The sequence below is a fragment of the Paramormyrops kingsleyae genome, chromosome 2 (assembly GCF_048594095.1).
Source record: "Paramormyrops kingsleyae isolate MSU_618 chromosome 2, PKINGS_0.4, whole genome shotgun sequence".
Taxonomy (NCBI): Eukaryota; Metazoa; Chordata; class Actinopteri; order Osteoglossiformes; family Mormyridae; genus Paramormyrops; species Paramormyrops kingsleyae.
Window position 1 is genome coordinate 28,299,558 of NC_132798.1, and position 17,769 is coordinate 28,317,326.

The 17,769-nt window shown below is 36.2% G+C and overlaps 1 protein-coding gene and 1 long non-coding RNA gene across 16 annotated transcripts in view; both read right to left on the minus strand.

Moving 5' to 3' along the window:
- Positions 1-6,947, minus strand: part of LOC111855628 (uncharacterized) — a 41,359-nt gene extending 34,412 nt beyond the window's left edge. For all 3 annotated transcript variants that reach the window (XR_011989237.1, XR_002840937.2, XR_002840938.2), the window contains exon 1: positions 6,611-6,947. This is a non-coding gene — a long non-coding RNA (uncharacterized lncRNA). The remainder of the gene's footprint in view (positions 1-6,610) is intronic.
- A 7,058-nt stretch (positions 6,948-14,005) lies between these two features.
- Positions 14,006-17,769, minus strand: part of mef2cb (myocyte enhancer factor 2cb) — a 57,825-nt gene continuing 54,061 nt past the window's right edge. For 9 of the 13 annotated variants that reach the window (XM_023834784.2, XM_023834782.2, XM_023834791.2 and 6 more), the window contains one exon: positions 14,006-17,458. In XM_023834784.2, the coding sequence (XP_023690552.1) occupies positions 17,125-17,458 (334 nt within the window). In that variant the 3' untranslated portion in view covers positions 14,006-17,124. The remainder of the gene's footprint in view (positions 17,459-17,769) is intronic. The other 4 variants (XM_072708882.1, XM_072708881.1, XM_072708880.1 and 1 more) reach the window with 1 other exon arrangement.

The following is a 17,769-nucleotide window of genomic DNA, read 5'->3' on the forward strand; positions in this document are numbered from 1 at the left end:
CAGCACATTTAAAACAAACTATGTAATCTAGCAAAGTACACCATTCTTAAAGCATCCTGTGATGCATTATATGAGCCATTCTGCAGTTATGCAGAATGAGCCTCTTCAATAAAGAGAAACAGAACACTTGCTCAACCATTGTAAAAAGAAAAAATGCTTCACAATGACTACTCCTATCTCTGTGACTATGCTGTTCTACAGATCACGTGACAATAATGACGTCCTAAGACTGTACATATGGCACAAACAACACAATTACAGTTTACCTTATACACAAAGAAACAAGCCAAAAACATCACACTTTCCTAATAGCAAATTACACCTATTGCAAAATTTAGAAAAGGATGACCCAGCATTGAAGACAAGCCATATTTTCATATCCTTAGTGTTGCTCTATTTATGAAAATTCTCCCAATAGGTACATGGAAAACATGCTTATATGTCAATAAACAAATGTATCCTACATGAATAATTTCAAAAGAGTTTACCAACTGCATTATCATGCTTATTACTATACATAAATATATACAAACGTGTTTATTTCTAATAATATACTAAATATGTTACAACTGAATCCAGTTTTCCTGGCTAGATAACTTCAGACTTACACTGGAAAACAACACTGTACCTATATCCTGTAAATAATATGAGACTAATAAAATCCTGTTGCTGGACAAAAGTGTAAATAAAGAAACATTTGTATTTGTAACAATTAATAATAACCGCACCAAAAACGACTTCCAACTCTTTATTATAGGTCTATTCAAATACATAAAATCTCGCATGATTAACTTGCAATTTGTTTAACTTTATTTGTGCTTGATTTAAAGAAAAAAAAAGTCATATTAAATGATAACAATAAGAATCCCATTGCATCGTGAAAACCATTGCAAAACTTAACATCCAATAAAAAGGTATGCTTTTTTTATTCCGAGCTACTGCAATCATATTCCTCTACTGCGAAATATAAGATTTGGTGAGCTATTTGCAGACTTTAAGGTTTTCTTTACAATGCGCTGACATTTACTGCAGGCCCAGTCAGGAAAACAATGTCACCATTCACAGGCTCGCGACGAAGATTTCAATCGACTTAACCGGGCACAAAGAAACTTAGTCTTTCACTGGTTAGCCATATTGTGTTCTCAAATTTTCTCTCAGCAAATGTATAATGACCCGGCATTGTACGCCAGCTTAGACAAGGACCCGAAAAAGAGACACTAGTTTTGTCTGACGGTGTGAGAAAGTCGGGGTGGGACCTTTTCTCCCAGATGGTGTTAAATTCAGATGCTTTTAACATTGGACTTGAATCCTTTACGCTGCTGTGGGCAAGAGGTGGCCCAAAGTTCATCCTACTTAACATAAATTGCTAGTTCAAAAATGCAAAGTTAACCAAGATCTGCCACTGAGTTCACCATATTTATTTTCCATAACAGCCATGAGTATCAGAATAACGTCGTGTTTTACACAGACACGATTAAATGTAGTAATTTACGTTTACACAATGTGGGAATATGTAATCATTAACGCTGGCAAAGCTTGTTATGCTTTTAACACTGTGACAAAATATAAACGAATCGAATTTAAAATATTGACCTTTTGTCAAGTGCCAGATACCACAAATCATTATAAAACAGAAGCACCAGCAGCCGTTAAATACGGTTTAATGGTCTTTATTAACTTGTCGTAGCCAATGGTAACCTCCACAATTTCGAGATAAAAGACTAAAATACCACCAACCTTAACTCTGAACTAGACACTACTGTTTAATGTATGTTACCAACTGAGCACCCCTGGCATATTTAACCAATTCTTGTGTACTCAAATAATAATAATAATAATAATAATAATAATAATGCAGTGAACATAAGCTGTATGTCTCTGACTAAGTTACTAGGTAAGTCCTCTTTAACCACAGGGCCTGGCACGTGCCTTCATGTCAAAAGCTGTTTACTTGGCTACTGTATCTCCAAATGCATCTCCTTTCTAATAAGTATGTATGTAAATGTCACCGTTTCAGTATACAGTATATAGACATGCAATTTTATAGTTGTCAGTAAATCTGAACTAAAAATCTGTACAATTTAGCAATCTTATAAGGTAGATCAAGAAAAAATACGAAATGGCTATAAAAAAAACCCAAGTTCAACAACCAGCAGACATTTCTCAGAGAAAACATTTCAAAACATGTATTTGATAAATCTTACTTTTTCGTGTTTAATATGAGGAGCTGCGGTTTTCAGTGATGAACGAGCAGTCGCCATTAAGGTCGACGCATTTGTGTAATTGAGTCAACAGGTCGTGTTATAAATTATAACCGGGCATATATGGTTTTAAAACTGATTTTGAAAAGAGACGCCTCTGTAAGGCTGGGATTGCCAAGGTTGAGAAAACGTCGAGACTTTAAGTCATGCAGATCGGTCTAGTGCACTTGATGTTTTTTAATGACCCTACGTCTCCTCCACCCCAGATCTGACAGCACTGTCTGTCATATCCGCTATGAACATAGAACTGCCACTTGCCCTCGAGCGTGGGAATGAGAGCGTCCAGTCGTTCACATCTCCTGCATTACGTTTAACGGAATCAATTAAGCAAGGCCAGCCCCATACTGCCCACTCCCCATCCCTTTCCCAGTTTTGTCAGGTCTATATACGACCTAATTATTTCAGTTTGGGATGCCAGTGGCGTTTCCTGGATAGACTCGATCATGCCTGAAAAAGGGGAGGCGCACACGTGGGTTCCTCCTGTAATTGTCTGTTTCATTTTCGATGCTACGACTTTGTGAGACAGAACATTTGGAACTCTTTGTAACAGTTTTCTAATCTGTTTAATGCTTGAAGATATCTTAAACAGATCGCAAACCATTTATTGCATCCTTTCAGCACTATATTGCATTTGGAGCACCGCTGAGTAGAAGTAAAAAAAAAAAAAAAAAAACTCGAATGCACATGCGTTTAGGTTAGATGTAAGCATTGGAAATGCATTACTAAAATAACATATGCACTTAGACAACGCAATCGACAGATTTACATTTTAGCCTGTGCGCTTTTTTTGTAATTACATGACAAATTATAGAAACAGCAGGCCCATTTATTCATGTAATATAAACGCACTGAAATGCATATGGTGTGGAATGACCGTCACAATTTTAATATGTTTACCAGTTGCAGAAGTTGCCTTTGAAACACTGATGCCAGGAAGCAGTAACACGCGCTTCATTCATAGTTTTAAACATCCTTTGAGCACCCGCGATGATCCTGGAAGCAGTTTTTACTTTCGGTTATCTAGCTTTATGAAGACCATCACACTCATACAGCTAGATAACCAAAGATAACAACTAACTTCCCATCCTTCATCGATATTCCTCTCAAAAGTTATGAATCAATGCAATAATAATAATGGTTGTAGTTCCATGTTGGAGAGCCATTTTGCCCAAATGTTCTGAAACAGTTAAAGCCAAGGCAGCTTCAATAACCTTCTCCAAAAATGAAAATATAATTTCAAAATCCCAACATTAGGGCCACGTCCATTTAAAGTTTGGCATGAAGTTTAACTCCCTCTTTCCCCTCCCCAATTCCCAGGACCAAAGAATCCCTAAAGGAAACAGAATTCCAAAAGGACGCATAATTCCACAGAACATACAATATTCGCATATTAATTATAAGTGCTGGGATGCAGTACGAAACAGCTGAGCAATGTGCATTAATCCTTGCAGAGGGCCTGCATTTGCATTGTAAATTGCATCACTCACAAAGGTTCCATTTGCCTCGCTTAAGTCGCGGTGGCATCAGCAATATCCAGCATAGCCAGCCAAGAGGTTATATGAAGAAAAAATCCGGTTCCAGAAAAAAGTACCGAACAAAGATCAAACAGCGATCGTTTGAAATTATGCAGAGATCGTTTAGCTAAACGGCGTAAGGCAGCTTGCACGTAAAGAACCGTATGATTTTGTGAGAAATACAGCATTTATTTCACATAGCCACGAGAGCTGGGAGGACGAAGATGCCGTCCTGCTGGCTTGCCGCTGCCAACGGTCTGAAAGAAGGAAAAAAGGGCCATCACTGAAAGGAGGGGGAGGGGGATTTGCAGTGCCAAAATCTGGACCAACCCGATGAGGTCAAAGGTCTCGATCCGCGGGAGTATACGGTAATGATGATGCCATCAGATGCCTTAAATACACGTTTATATCTATATGTACAAGGGAAAAGCATACTCCTCCCGCCATTATCAACCGCGCTGGAATAATTGCCCTACAAGCATTCTCGAAAGGCAAAGAAGAAAAGAGGATGGAGATTAAATGATTTCATAGCCTTAAAATATTCATTTTGTTGCCAATGAAGATCCGTGTTAATGTCCAGACTATCAAAAAAAGTCATTTGAAGGGTGGATAACGTATCGGATCGGACAGTGCAACGTGCCAGGCTGAATTTCCTTCTCAGTGTCAGCGATAAGAAAGCTGAGGCATGGAGCCGGGTCTCTTTAGTGGAAAAGCTGGTTTGAATAGTACTGTCAGTCGATGTATTGTAACACTGGCAGTTTTGTTTTTGTTGTTTGATTGCTGCAATATGTTGCAAGCTTATTTAAACCAATAGACGGCATCGGCAGTGTTGTATAGGTACTCATGGTCGCATGATCCAGCTGCAATCTCTCATGCAGTACAGCAGCAAACTAAAATTTAAAAATAATCTAAATTTAATCATACACTGTATTCATGTATGCATGGGGTCTGTTCTGCCGGTTACAATCATTAATATTAACGTTATATGAACGTTTTTAATATACGTGTGAGATGGAAAAGGCGCTATGCATGTGAAGTATGCATACATACGATCCGTAATACCCTTTTAGTTTGTTGGCAATTGAAGAAAAAAACTCTTGAAAGTGTCGTTTCCACCTTGGAAACCCAACCAAAAACGTAATTTAACACCCTAGACGCGAAACCGTTGCACTATTTACGCAGTGAGGCGCGATTATAAGTTGTTCTTCTTGTGCCATATTTCATTATACCGTACTACTGTATATGTGACTAAATGAAGGAAATAGAATTATCCATTCCGGTCTGTATGAAAACGTATAGCCTACCGCTTTCGAAATACATACCTGCCGGCCGGTATGTTTCAGATTGGCCTGTTATATGGACATAAGATATACGTCGATGCCTTACGAACGTGTACATGGCAGATCCAATCATATTTTACATATTTATGAGTTAAGTTTTAATGTCCTTCATGAAACTGTGGATCATAGCTATAACAATTTTTCCATTCGCTCAGAGGTGGGGTGATGGCAATTTACTGACCGTCGAATCCACCAACTGAATTATTTCTTCATACACAAATATTGCGTCCCTGGACCCATTTCAAATTTTGGGATTGTTTTTTTGTAATCTTCCTTTGCAATTAAAATTAACAAAAGCATTGGGTAAGGACTACAGTTGTTGACATAATATAACGAACCACATCAGAAATGCATATTCTTTAAGAGACAACAATATGTAGACAACAGTAGAATACCAGTTAGAGTCGACCAGGAAGAGCAGGTGTATTCCAAATTAAAAGTGCATATGAAACATCTTTAGTGAGGTTGCTGCCTCATTTCGGTTTTTATTGGTGCCACTTTCAGAATGGTAGACAGAATATCATTACAAGAATGGGGAAAATGGCTGTATAAACTACTGTATCTACACCAATGAATTATTCAATAATGACTTATAATGGTTCAAATCATGCCCACGTATTAGTAGCTACATGTTTATACTATTATACTACTTTTTGTTTTGTCTTTCTTGAAATCAAACCAAACATCAAAATGTAATTTAACTGAATATGCATATATTTCAGGGCTGTGTATTTCACATATTTCCTGAAACATGCGATGCAATTAACAAGGCGTTTGTTAAATCACGGCTTCGTGACGTCAGTAAGGAAACGGGATCAATTTCACATGCGGTAGGCATTTTACTTACAATCATCAAACAGCTAATTATTGCACTTTAAAATATATATTTTATTTGCCGTTTAGCCTGCGTATAACACCAACCCTATGCTATTAAAATGTAAAAAATCAACTACATACTTAATCGAAGGATGTCTAATAATTTACATGTCTAAAACATTACAAAACCATTGCCTGCATTCTACAAAACAATGGCCGAATGTTGCATTAGTACCGAAAAATCTATCCATATTAATTCACGCAATTTGCAAAAATTGTTTGGTATTGATACTAGCCAACAATGATGGAAAGCCGTAGTACAGTGGGCTGCTTAGCAATGGAGTATCATTTATAGTGGATTGCAGGGTTTACAGTACTGATGGCCCTGGCAGAAAGATCACACACAACACACGTTTGTAATAGTCCCATTCGAGAAACAAAAAATAAAAATCAAATAGGCCTACTATTATTTTTTGTAGCATAATATTTGATAAATAAATCAAATGTGGTACTTAGCCTACAAAACAACACAACATTTTTTGAGTATTGTAATCGACTATTTTTAATAGTTTATAACACACAGTTCGTGACAATTAAGGGTTTACATATCCTTGTGATTGGTTGCGTCCTGGCACGACTTAAAACAGAAGGTATGAAAGATTGAGGAAAAAATACTTACATTTTCCAAATGTTTTAAAGTTATATTGCAGGTGCTGTAAAGAATCAAAAAACACCCCGGGGAAAAGCCATGTTAGCATGTACGTGGATCTCACTAACCTTCTTCACCAAATATCCAGCCATCCCTTGCCACCCTTCCATTTAAAATTGCCGCTAATACTAAAGCCATTATACTTGTTTAGTGGCTCTGAGTCAAACAGAATCATATTCCACCCACATGATGTAGAGAGGAAAGGCGGGGCCGGGGTGTAAGGAGGCCGGTACAGAAACTTTGCCCACACGATTTTGCCTTGTCCACCGAATGGAGTACTGCACAACGAGGCTGGAGTGTCTACAAGTTTTTGGGATTCCCGAAGAATGGTCCTACCCTGTGTCTGAGACCCGACGTGCTCTGAAATATTAAGAACTTTGTTTCTTTTGTTGGATATAAACTCTACATCTATTGTATATCGATTGTATTGAACTAAGCGTTTTTTCTAATCCAAGTTCTATAGTGAAATATGCAACGAATTTGCTGTTCTACAACTTGTACTTACAAACAGAAAGGAATTTTCTTTCCGTGCTGAATAGTAAAATAAAAGACACATACTCGCACAAAGGCCTGTATTTGCTATCCACGCACCTACACTCCGAAAAATATAGCGTTTCTTTATCTACAAGGTCACTAATCCCGTTTTATTATTTTATTTTTTAAGATAGGGAAGCAGTTATTATTCACGTTTAGAAATTACAGTCATAAAAGGGAAAAAAGTCTTGGCTGTGTCAAATCAGGAATACTGGCGAACCCTTTATTAAATGTCTTTGCCAACTGGATAATTGTATATTACACCAGTTCCGCATAGGATCAGTATAGCAAGAAAAGTGCATGAAGGTGATGGATCGGGACTCGCCCAGCGGGATATAAAACGAACGTTTTTTGTCCGACGTAGTCCTTATTGATTATGAAGGCCACTGAATTATCTGAGCTATAAATACACCCGTAATAATAAAAAGACACGCCTAAGGCAGTTATGTCCACTTTCTGGTAATACTAGAGTACTATACTCTCTCTTCAGGTATAACGGTCTTTTGATGTGTTAGTTGAACTTTTATAGTGAAGTTATGTAAGGGTAATGTTTAGAACATACAATGATATCAATTAAACGAAAATAACTACAACCAAAATATTGCGCTTCAATTTCAAACGTTTCATGCCCATTCTAAGTACTGTACTATCCACTTAACAATTGCATACACGTTTTATAGTGAGGTCAGGTTCAGTGACGTAGACATGCATAGCTACTACGTACAGTCGTATTTAAATACAACAAGGAAATTAGTGCATTTAAATATGTAAATCGGTTCTCTACCAGCCGGAGAAATTTCTGTACTGTGGATGATCTCTTCGTTTTATTTTCGCGGAGTACCCCCAAATAGCCTACATAATTATTATCTTTTAAAATGTATTATATTTTTATTGAATCAGAATATTTCCTGTATGTGGTACGAAGCTGATGAATCTGTACTTCCTGTGGATATTACCCATGCATAATGAAACGTCTTCTGCGCCATTTTCACAAAGCCATCTGGTTACTGAGTGTGTATTATTATTATTATTATTATTATTATTATTATTATTGTTGTTGTTGTTGTTGTTATGGAGGTGCAGATCTTTAACGTGCAAATCTATGGAGTTATTGTACTATTATTCTTTGTACTAAGATTAAATTAATTTCAATGCATATAAGTTACAAATGTAATACTGTGAAAATAAATGTATACATAACACTATTGTTTTACCCACAATTACGCACAGTAATCGAGTGAATAACGGCGATTATGAACATATTATCCGAGGTGGGGAGGGGGCGGGGGGTCCAGTTATTGCCATTCACTTTCGTCCTACACAGTTCACGGTACCTACCTTTCAAGTTGAGTGAACGGAAAACCTATACCACAACCTACAACATTCCTTCTTAATATTCGCATGCATATATCTATTGCCTAATTATAACGTAAAAGGAATACACATTTAGAGTAATTTTCTGTAAAAGTATTATTGTATTCATTAAAATATTGCTAAGTGCTATACATTATTATTATTATTATTATTGTTGTTGTTGTTGTTGTTAACGTTGTTGTTGGTGGTATTGTTGCAGTTGTTTTTTACAAAGGCATTTGTCAAAATTTACAAGATTTTTCAACATTATTGAAGACTTATAATTTGATCCTTATAGAGCATTAACAAAGCGCTTTTATCGCGGTTATGGATACTGCAAGAATTACTTTTTGCCAAGTATTTTTAAACAATTCGGTTTACTCTATGTATCCACATCTATATGCATCATTTCGTACACGACATAGAAGAGTTCGTTGTGACATGAATGGGGTGATATGCATCTATGATGATCAAATTATAAATCTGGAATTCTTATAATAAGGACAAACAAGTTTGTCTAGTAATTGATACAACAGAGGAAACCATCGTAACAAAGTGCCAGTATTGATTTATGTGTGCTATTAATTTCCATTAAATTCCTATAATTGGGTATTATTAAATGGTCATAGCAATAATACTGTCCCTTCGTGTTGGCGTTGTTGTTGCGAAAATCTGACAAAAACTACATTAGTTTATCTGTTTTCAATGTAAGCAGAATACATTAGTTTACTGCGTAACGGATTTTATATGTGACACCTCTCTTTTCAGCTTTACCGTATTTGTAATGTCATATATAGGCCTATACTGATACACTTAAATTTAAAGTAGGCCTATCTGTATACGTATGTGATGCGTCACCACACTTTATCCCGTTTGCCGTGCAAGACGTATTTAATAAAGATCCGATAGATAGATAGATAGATAGATAGATAGATAGATAGATAGATAGATAGATAGATTGATAGATACAGTAGATGGGTTTCCATTAGAGGCGTATATATGTCTTTATATCTTTTTTGCAATTGCCTCTCCATTTACATGAAATCGTTTAGGTGAAAGTTGTGTTTCAATCTTCAGGTTGTATAGGATGCTTAAACGAATCGTTTGTAGATGGCGACATCTAGTGTGGCCACAGGCACAAAAACTTCGCGCAGAAAATATAAATAGTGAAGAAAGGTATATTTCGCAACAAAATAAATGAAAATGATACTGGAATGTATTGATTAAGTGTTTTGAACTTCATGCATCACAAATCAATTGCTTGAAATGATCTGAAATATTCGTTAATAATAAATCAGTATTGATGCCATCAACAAGAAACACTCTCAATTATAATTGCACATATAAATTAAATTTCGAGAAATCTATACATTTGTTGTTTTTTTCTGTGGACCCTTAATCATTTTGTACAGTAGGTTAAAAAGCACCCCCCCACAAAAAAAATCAAAAAGACTAACTAATCATCATAATGCATAATTTGCGTTATATTTGCGATTTTAATTCTTTAAATCACTACACTGCACATTTGCAGACTACAATGCAGACTCGCAAAAATTGTTTTGTACACTATATTGTTATAAATAGTGTACGAAATAAATACTGTAGCTACACACATAAATAATATTTTATTGTGTTGTGGACATGTGTTTATTGTATTTGTATGTACAGTATGTATAACCAATTCATGTTTCACCATGAGGGGTGCACACACACACACAAACACACACACACACACACACACACACACACACACACACTTGTAATTATATCTTTATGGGGACTCTCCATTCATTTCTATCGGGAAAACTCTAATCAAAACATGACGACCTTAACCCCTACCCAGCCCTAACCTTAACCATGAACAACCAAAGAAAAATACGACATTTTTGGCGTTTTTTCCTTTTTTGATTGCATTCATAGATCTTTGTGGCACCTGAAAAATGGTCCCCACAACTTAAAAAACAACAGGTTTTTATTACATGGACATTTGGTCCCCACAATGTAATATAAACATAATCCACACACACACACACACACACATACACACACAGACACACACAAACAGTCAAACACATATACTAATATTGGCTATTGGATATATTCACTGAAGCCTAAAAACCAAAATCCATAAAACACTTTTTTGTTTAATCACATTGATAGATTCCGTGCGCCGTACAAGATGTATATAACCGAAAGATCCGAAAGACAGACAGAATGATATATAGCGCAAAAAAGGGTCCGTTCAGAATCTGACCCGCATAACACATGCTAACATATGTGTCTATAATGTAATTTGTTTTATATCCTGTATTAATATTACTTGTATTATTAAGCAGCTGTGCTTTATAAATGCAGAGGAAACCTGAAATGTTAAACTTATTTTTTAATTTTTTGCTTAGCTTAATCCTGAATCAACGACTGCCTTTCCCCTTTAAGTAGCCTATATTGATTATAAGAGTAATATGTAATCTCATTTTGTTAAGTTACGTGTGATTTTCTCTTTTTGTTTGTTAAGGAGGTATTGAGCTAAGTAATTAGTGGATTATTATTCCATTTGCGCTCTCTTAAGTTTCTAATTTAATTCTCCAGATAACATTGAATAACATTGATTCATTCATAGTCAGTTTCATTAGGCAATTTTACAGACTGGATTTGAAATAAATATATGCTCATCAGTACATCCATCCATCCATCCATCCATCCATTCATCATCATAATCACTTAATTCCAACTGGGGACTTTCAGTAAAATTCCCAGGCCCATAATTTGTGCGTAAAAAACACGTTTGGAGTCATCGTACATAAATAGCTAAGTCATTTGATAAACGTGATAACTTGGCTTTTTACAGTGCAATATGAAAAGGCCATGCTATTTTGTCTTGGAAAAAGGTTGGAAGACGAATCTGTGAATGGAGTAAAATTTATGGATGGATAGAATATGAAATGGAAAAAAACTATATATACATTATACTAATTAAAAACAAGCAGTAGCTACAAGATGGGCATCACTGCAATCAAAGATTTACAGTATGTGATACATGAAAATGTGAAATGTAAAAACATGAAGAGCTCAGAATTCTACTATTATTACTATTAAGAATTTAAACAGATAGCAAAGCATGTAACCAGCCAAAAAAACCGCAAAAAACTGTCATTTATATGTCCATTTTTCATCATTACATAACTGGTACATAGCTGTTTAAATCCTCTCTCATCAGCTGATGTCCATGCCTTTATGTTAATCTTTAAGTACCTCTTTGAAAGATGAGTGAGAGATACAGTGAGATAAGGCTGACACACTGAAAATGCAAAAATGGGATGCAATTACCCACTGCCAGCATAAGAATCACAGTTTAGATATATGTCGTGATGATATAGAAAGTGGTTCTTGAATTGATGTTCATATTACCATCTTATAATATACAGTTGTAATGGTGAGCTGAGCTACCCCTATTTTGCCAATAATGTAAATCATTCTTTTACTGTTTTGCACTCAGCATGCCGTGAATATTTTCTAACATTATGCTTTGGTCCCACCCTGACTGCAAAAACACTTATGTATGAAGCATAAGCACAAAACATGGATCAGAAGGTCACACCAGCTAGCAGGGCCAAATTGGTTTAGCCATTGCTTGTAGTATTACCCAGGGTTTTGGTGTTGCATTCTTTATTATCTAACTTCCAATATGTGATATACTGGGACTTAATAAACAGGTTTTAAATGTCATTTCAAGTGCCTGTTACATTTCCCTCCTAAGAGTGGCCACAGTCAGAGCCACAGCACAACCACACTTTGAGTAAATCAATAAATAAATGAATTTATGAATATATTAATCAAATGTGCAATGCCTTCAATGTTTCATGCAATAACATTCTCAGTCTGTCATGAGTTTTTCTCCATTCTTTTTTTTTTTTTGAAAATGAGCTGAAATAATAAAGGCAAATTTAATTTAAAGCAAATATCACATATCATGTTATTTTTAGATGGTTAATAACATGGTTGTGTCCTTAGACAAATCCCCAAGAGCATGGGTAGCAGGTGCAGCCAAGCATATTTCCCAGAGCCTACTTGGACACCATCTCCATTACCGCTAAACGCTCGAAATAACGAATAACCCTCTGACATATTAAATCTGCTGTGGTGGAAACAGAAAATCTACAATATCTCCTTTCTATCAATATCTAAATTATGTAAAAGTGAAAAAAATGATGCATGGCTGCCTTGTATCTCGTAAAGCTGGATTGAATATGGTCGGGCCCAGGAGAATTATCTGAGGGTTCTTGGAGCTGGTAGGCATGTGTCAAACTACAGAATGATGTGCTCCAAGGTCTGCCAATGAGGTGACCATTGAATTCCTCAACATGCTCTTGTTTGATGCCAGAAAACATGTTTCAGGCAAACAGGCAAATTACCTGTTACCCAAATATATATGAAAACCTGTAATGATAACGATAAGGCTATACAAAAATCCTAATTCAATCATTCCATATCTTTCCACTGAGTCCAGCTTCATGTTGGTTGATTGGATGGCACCTACTTACACTATTTCCATCTCCCTCCGCCCTGGCCTATGGCCACAGATGGGCACATTTTTTGGTGGGTTGTAAGTAATGTAGTGTCAGATACAGTATGTAAAATGGCCATAACACTGCCCCATCTCTGAGGATCAGCCTGTATGTTCTGCTATGTGCTCCTCCCCAGATGAGATACTTACCTTGACCTTGACCATTTTTTAATCTGATGTATTTTGCATATCCTGCAATAGATATAATGGCAGACCCTTGGTATAATCACAATTTAGGAAGAACATGACAATCATTATCACAGTAATAAATGTAACTAACTAACTAACACACACACACACACACACGATAGGACTTAAATGATTACTTAAGGAAAAAAAAAGAAAAAAAACTTTTGAGTTTGAAAAGACAATTTTTCAGTTTCTGTCTGAGAAAGTAATTACAAGTTCTTACTGATGAGATGCAGTTTTATAACAGAATACTGAGAACAAAACTTGTTAGAATATACTGTGTGGACTGTCTGATGTAATGTAATAGGTTTCCTTTTACGAACCAAAACTTTTATCTTAATATAAAATTTTTCAATAAGACATAAAAAGTGCAATAAGAAAAATAAGAAAAGGATGAATGAGGAGGAAACACAGTGATGCACTGGATATAGCACCGTGGCTTCACACTTCCAGGATTGTGTCCTGCCCTTGGCTTTGGGTGAGCTTTAAATTTGCTCTGACTGTGTAACTGTGTGTGTGTGTGCACACAGTGATATACTAGCATGATATGCAAAGTGTCCACTGCCTGGTGCAATGTATCACATACATGAATAATTGTAACTTGTATTACATCACTATGGTGTATTTGTATTATAGTGTTCTCTTGTTTAAACTAAATATATTGCACCTGTTATAATCATGAAGTAAACTGACAAAACTCAAATAAATCACACACAAACGCATGGTAACTAAGAAAGCCAGTAACTTTACTGAATTCTCTGCAAAATACAAATACCTTTTTCCAGCAGGAGAAACTTTATTTAATTTCCATTTTGTCACTACAGACAGCTGAATGAAGTCCCTTGAGATACAGAGATGTGGTTTAATTTAATAACATCTTGTCTTCAAGTGGCGACAAAGTCCAGCTTATGCCGCTGTGAGCCTCTTTTACTTTTGACTTTAAACATTCCCCTTTTTAGTTTTATACAAGCTACATTTGTTACTGTTTTTTTGTATATTTTATTAATATATTTATTTTTAATGGTAACTTATTCAGAAAAAAGAAAACAGCAAACCAGATGGAACAACAAGAGTCTCTTGTTTTGATTATACAATGTATCCCAGACCAATACAATGTGTTTTACACTCTTTTTTGACATGCAATTGGGTCATCTTACACCCTCTCTCATCAAACAGACTCATTCATAGATTATTTGAGGTACTGGATGGGTCAATTTGAGGTACCTGCACCTTACAGAACAAAACCAGGTAATTTCTTTAGACACTGTATCAGTGAAAAACACTGAATTAACCCCTATCCCCCAAAAGAAGAAAAAAAGATTGCTTTGTGTCTTTGGTTAAAAAAAAATATGAAAAGCCATTACCCAAATTTTTTTGAGGAACCCTATATGTAAAAACAGCAATCCCAGTGATTGCTCCCGAACCATGATTCAAAATTTTACAGAAAATCCGAGTGGATGCAAGCAAAAAAGCGGCACAAGCAGAAGCAGAGACACAGGATCCCAGTTAGATTGATTAATATACCTTAGAAGCAAATGAATTTCATGTCTGACAACTTGTGCTTTAAAATTATGTGTACTTATTGTACACTTCACAACTGGGTTCAAAATTTTGTTTTGAGACACAGGATACAGCTCTAACAGAGTATGAATGCAGCCAATTTAGTACTTTCTTATCACAAAGGAAACAACATATTTTAGCTACTGTGCCGTGAATTTCTGAGCAAGAATAAGTTGGGATTTGTATGGATGCATGTTATTCTACTCTTCAGGTTTTGGTTTAATTGAATTTTTTAATTCATTGAAGGTGGACGTGCAATGGATTCCTCAGATTGTACGTGTGCAACATATACGCATTTCAGTACAAATGTTCATTAATTTCATGCCAGTTTCATAAATTCATATAAAATTGATGTTCAGAATAACGGCAATGCCACTGGCTTTGGTTTGACATCATAACTTGCCTGAATTCATAGTTGATGGTTAACAAAAAAAAAAAGAAAAGATCTGGGGCTCCGCCCCATATGCTAATTACATTATGCTGTAACTTCATAGTAACTGCACACAGTAATACTGTAAAAATTTGAGTAATAGCAAATTGAAACAGGAGGCAGAAACAAAGTAAGACACATCGCAAAACAGAAAAAGAAGCAAGTTGTGCTTCGTTTTAACCAGCTTTTGTGTTTCATGCTCTTGTTAGCTCAGCTCCCACCCGAAACGGAGGAAAATAAGGTAACAACCATCCAGAAGATGATCAAAAACACACACAACACCTCTTAAGGTACATGTTAAATATAGATGAAAATAGACTAATTACCATATATATTAGTACAAAATTTTCTTTAAAAAGTGACAAAATGTCTTTTAATACTTTTTTTAAACACTTGACAGATTGCCTGCTGAACAACAGAAATTTGTACCACTTGGGTATAAATAATAACTGCAGTATGTAAATTCAATGTCTTCAATGGTTGTCACATTGGAAGAGGTATTTCTTTTCCTTTTAAATATATATGGGCCAATCACTCCAAATGTTTCGTTAGGTTAAACTAACTACACCCATGTTTTGTTCAGGAAAAAAAAATGAAAACAAACAATATAGCGCAGAGAAAATGTGCAACTGCACGTACAACCCAACTATTAGAGAAAAACATTTGCTATACCTATATATATATAATCTATATATAGATTATATATATATATGTATAATCAAAGCTATACACAGCATGAACATTTCACAGATTCTTAGTATCATATATATAATCAGAAATACACAATGAATGAAAAGCCTCTACAAAGACAAAATAGTCTATGAAAGCATAAATTTTAGTAACTTTTCTTTTCTTTCAGTTCTTATGTTTCTACCTCTTTCAATATTGGAAAAACTATCAAAACATTTTGGCTTACATAAACTACAAAAAGACACAAAAGCTTAGCATTTTATTCATTTTATATGAAAATATAAGCAAATGTATCTTACATTTTTTTATGTTCTAATATATAATGCAAGACCCCAATTTGTCTTAGTTAACACTAGCATGGCTTTTAAAGTACGATCTGCTTTTAACTGAATGCGTTTAAGTCCTGGCATTTGTATGCACAACACATCAAGAGGAACATATTTTCCATTGACTCCATCTGTCATATGTCTCTGCCACCTTTTTATACGGGTCTGCAGGTATTCCTGTACAATCTTCCTAATGTTGCATAACAGCATCCATTTTTATTAGCAATTCATCTGAGAAGTCTGACAGCATTTGCCCACTCCCTCCCTTCCCAAACCTATATTTACATAAATACGTTGAACCTGCAACATGACATCATCTACTGTAACTTACATTTTGCAAAGGAGTACAGAAGGGATTGATAAAACCTAACCTGTACACGTGTATTACCGATACAGCTCAAGTGCTAGGCTGTACTCTTAGCAATATATGCTTAAACTTTATTTTCACTGAGGCAAGTTGTAAGTACTTTTATAAAACAGAGTACCTGACTTTACTGTAAATATATATATATACACAGCATATACACATATATAAGCAGGCATATATGTAAGTGCCTACTTATATATGCATAGATATGTATATTTTCACACACGGCAAGAAGTAATGCATAATTTTTTGCCAGAACACCCCATCCAGCCCTTTCTCCCCTCTCCGATTTCGTTATACCTTTCCAGAAACCCTGACCACTTATATATATACTTTAATACATATAGCACACACACTCCGCAAAAAAAAAACAATATATTAAAGTTGAATTTAAAAAAGGGGGGGAGGGGCAGGGGACACTCCTGGGCGTAAGGGCGGTATCGCACTTGCGGCCAGGTAATGGGGGGTGAATCATGTGGCCCAGCCCTCTGACAGGCGTACTCGTTTGACCGAGGGGCTCTCTCGCTCATCCAGAGACGGCCGCACCAGTCCCAGGGGCGAGTGGAACTCATTCCTGTGCTCGTCTCGGTCGCTGCCCTCGTGCGAGCTGCTGCAGCTGCTGAGACTGTCGACTGGCGAGCGGCCCGAGTCCTGGCGGGACTGGGGCAGCTGCGGCGGGTACCCCGCTGGGGTGCTGCTGATGCGATCTCTAGGAGGAGAAACAGGTTCGGACTTGATGTGCAGGCTTTGAGCAGAGGGCAGGGAGAGATTTGAACTCTGACATAAGTGAGTGCTAGTGCAATTTCTGTAGGAGGAAAGGAAACCCAGTTACAGGATGAGGAAACTCCCGCGCTTTAGCGCACTCTCTCTCTCACACGCTCGCTCACAGACACACGTGCACAAATTGTGGCATATTCAAGTAGTCACAGCATCATACAAAAATATAAGACCACAGAATTAAAGAGGCAGTGTCTGTCTGGTCCACAGATGGTGAAGATTGTTAGCTTGTGGTTAGAAGCAAAAACTGAATAAATGGTTTGAATGGATTAAATATACATGTTTTTTCTCTCTTCAGAACTGATCCTGCATCTGTCAGTACTTTTTGGAAAGTAATAG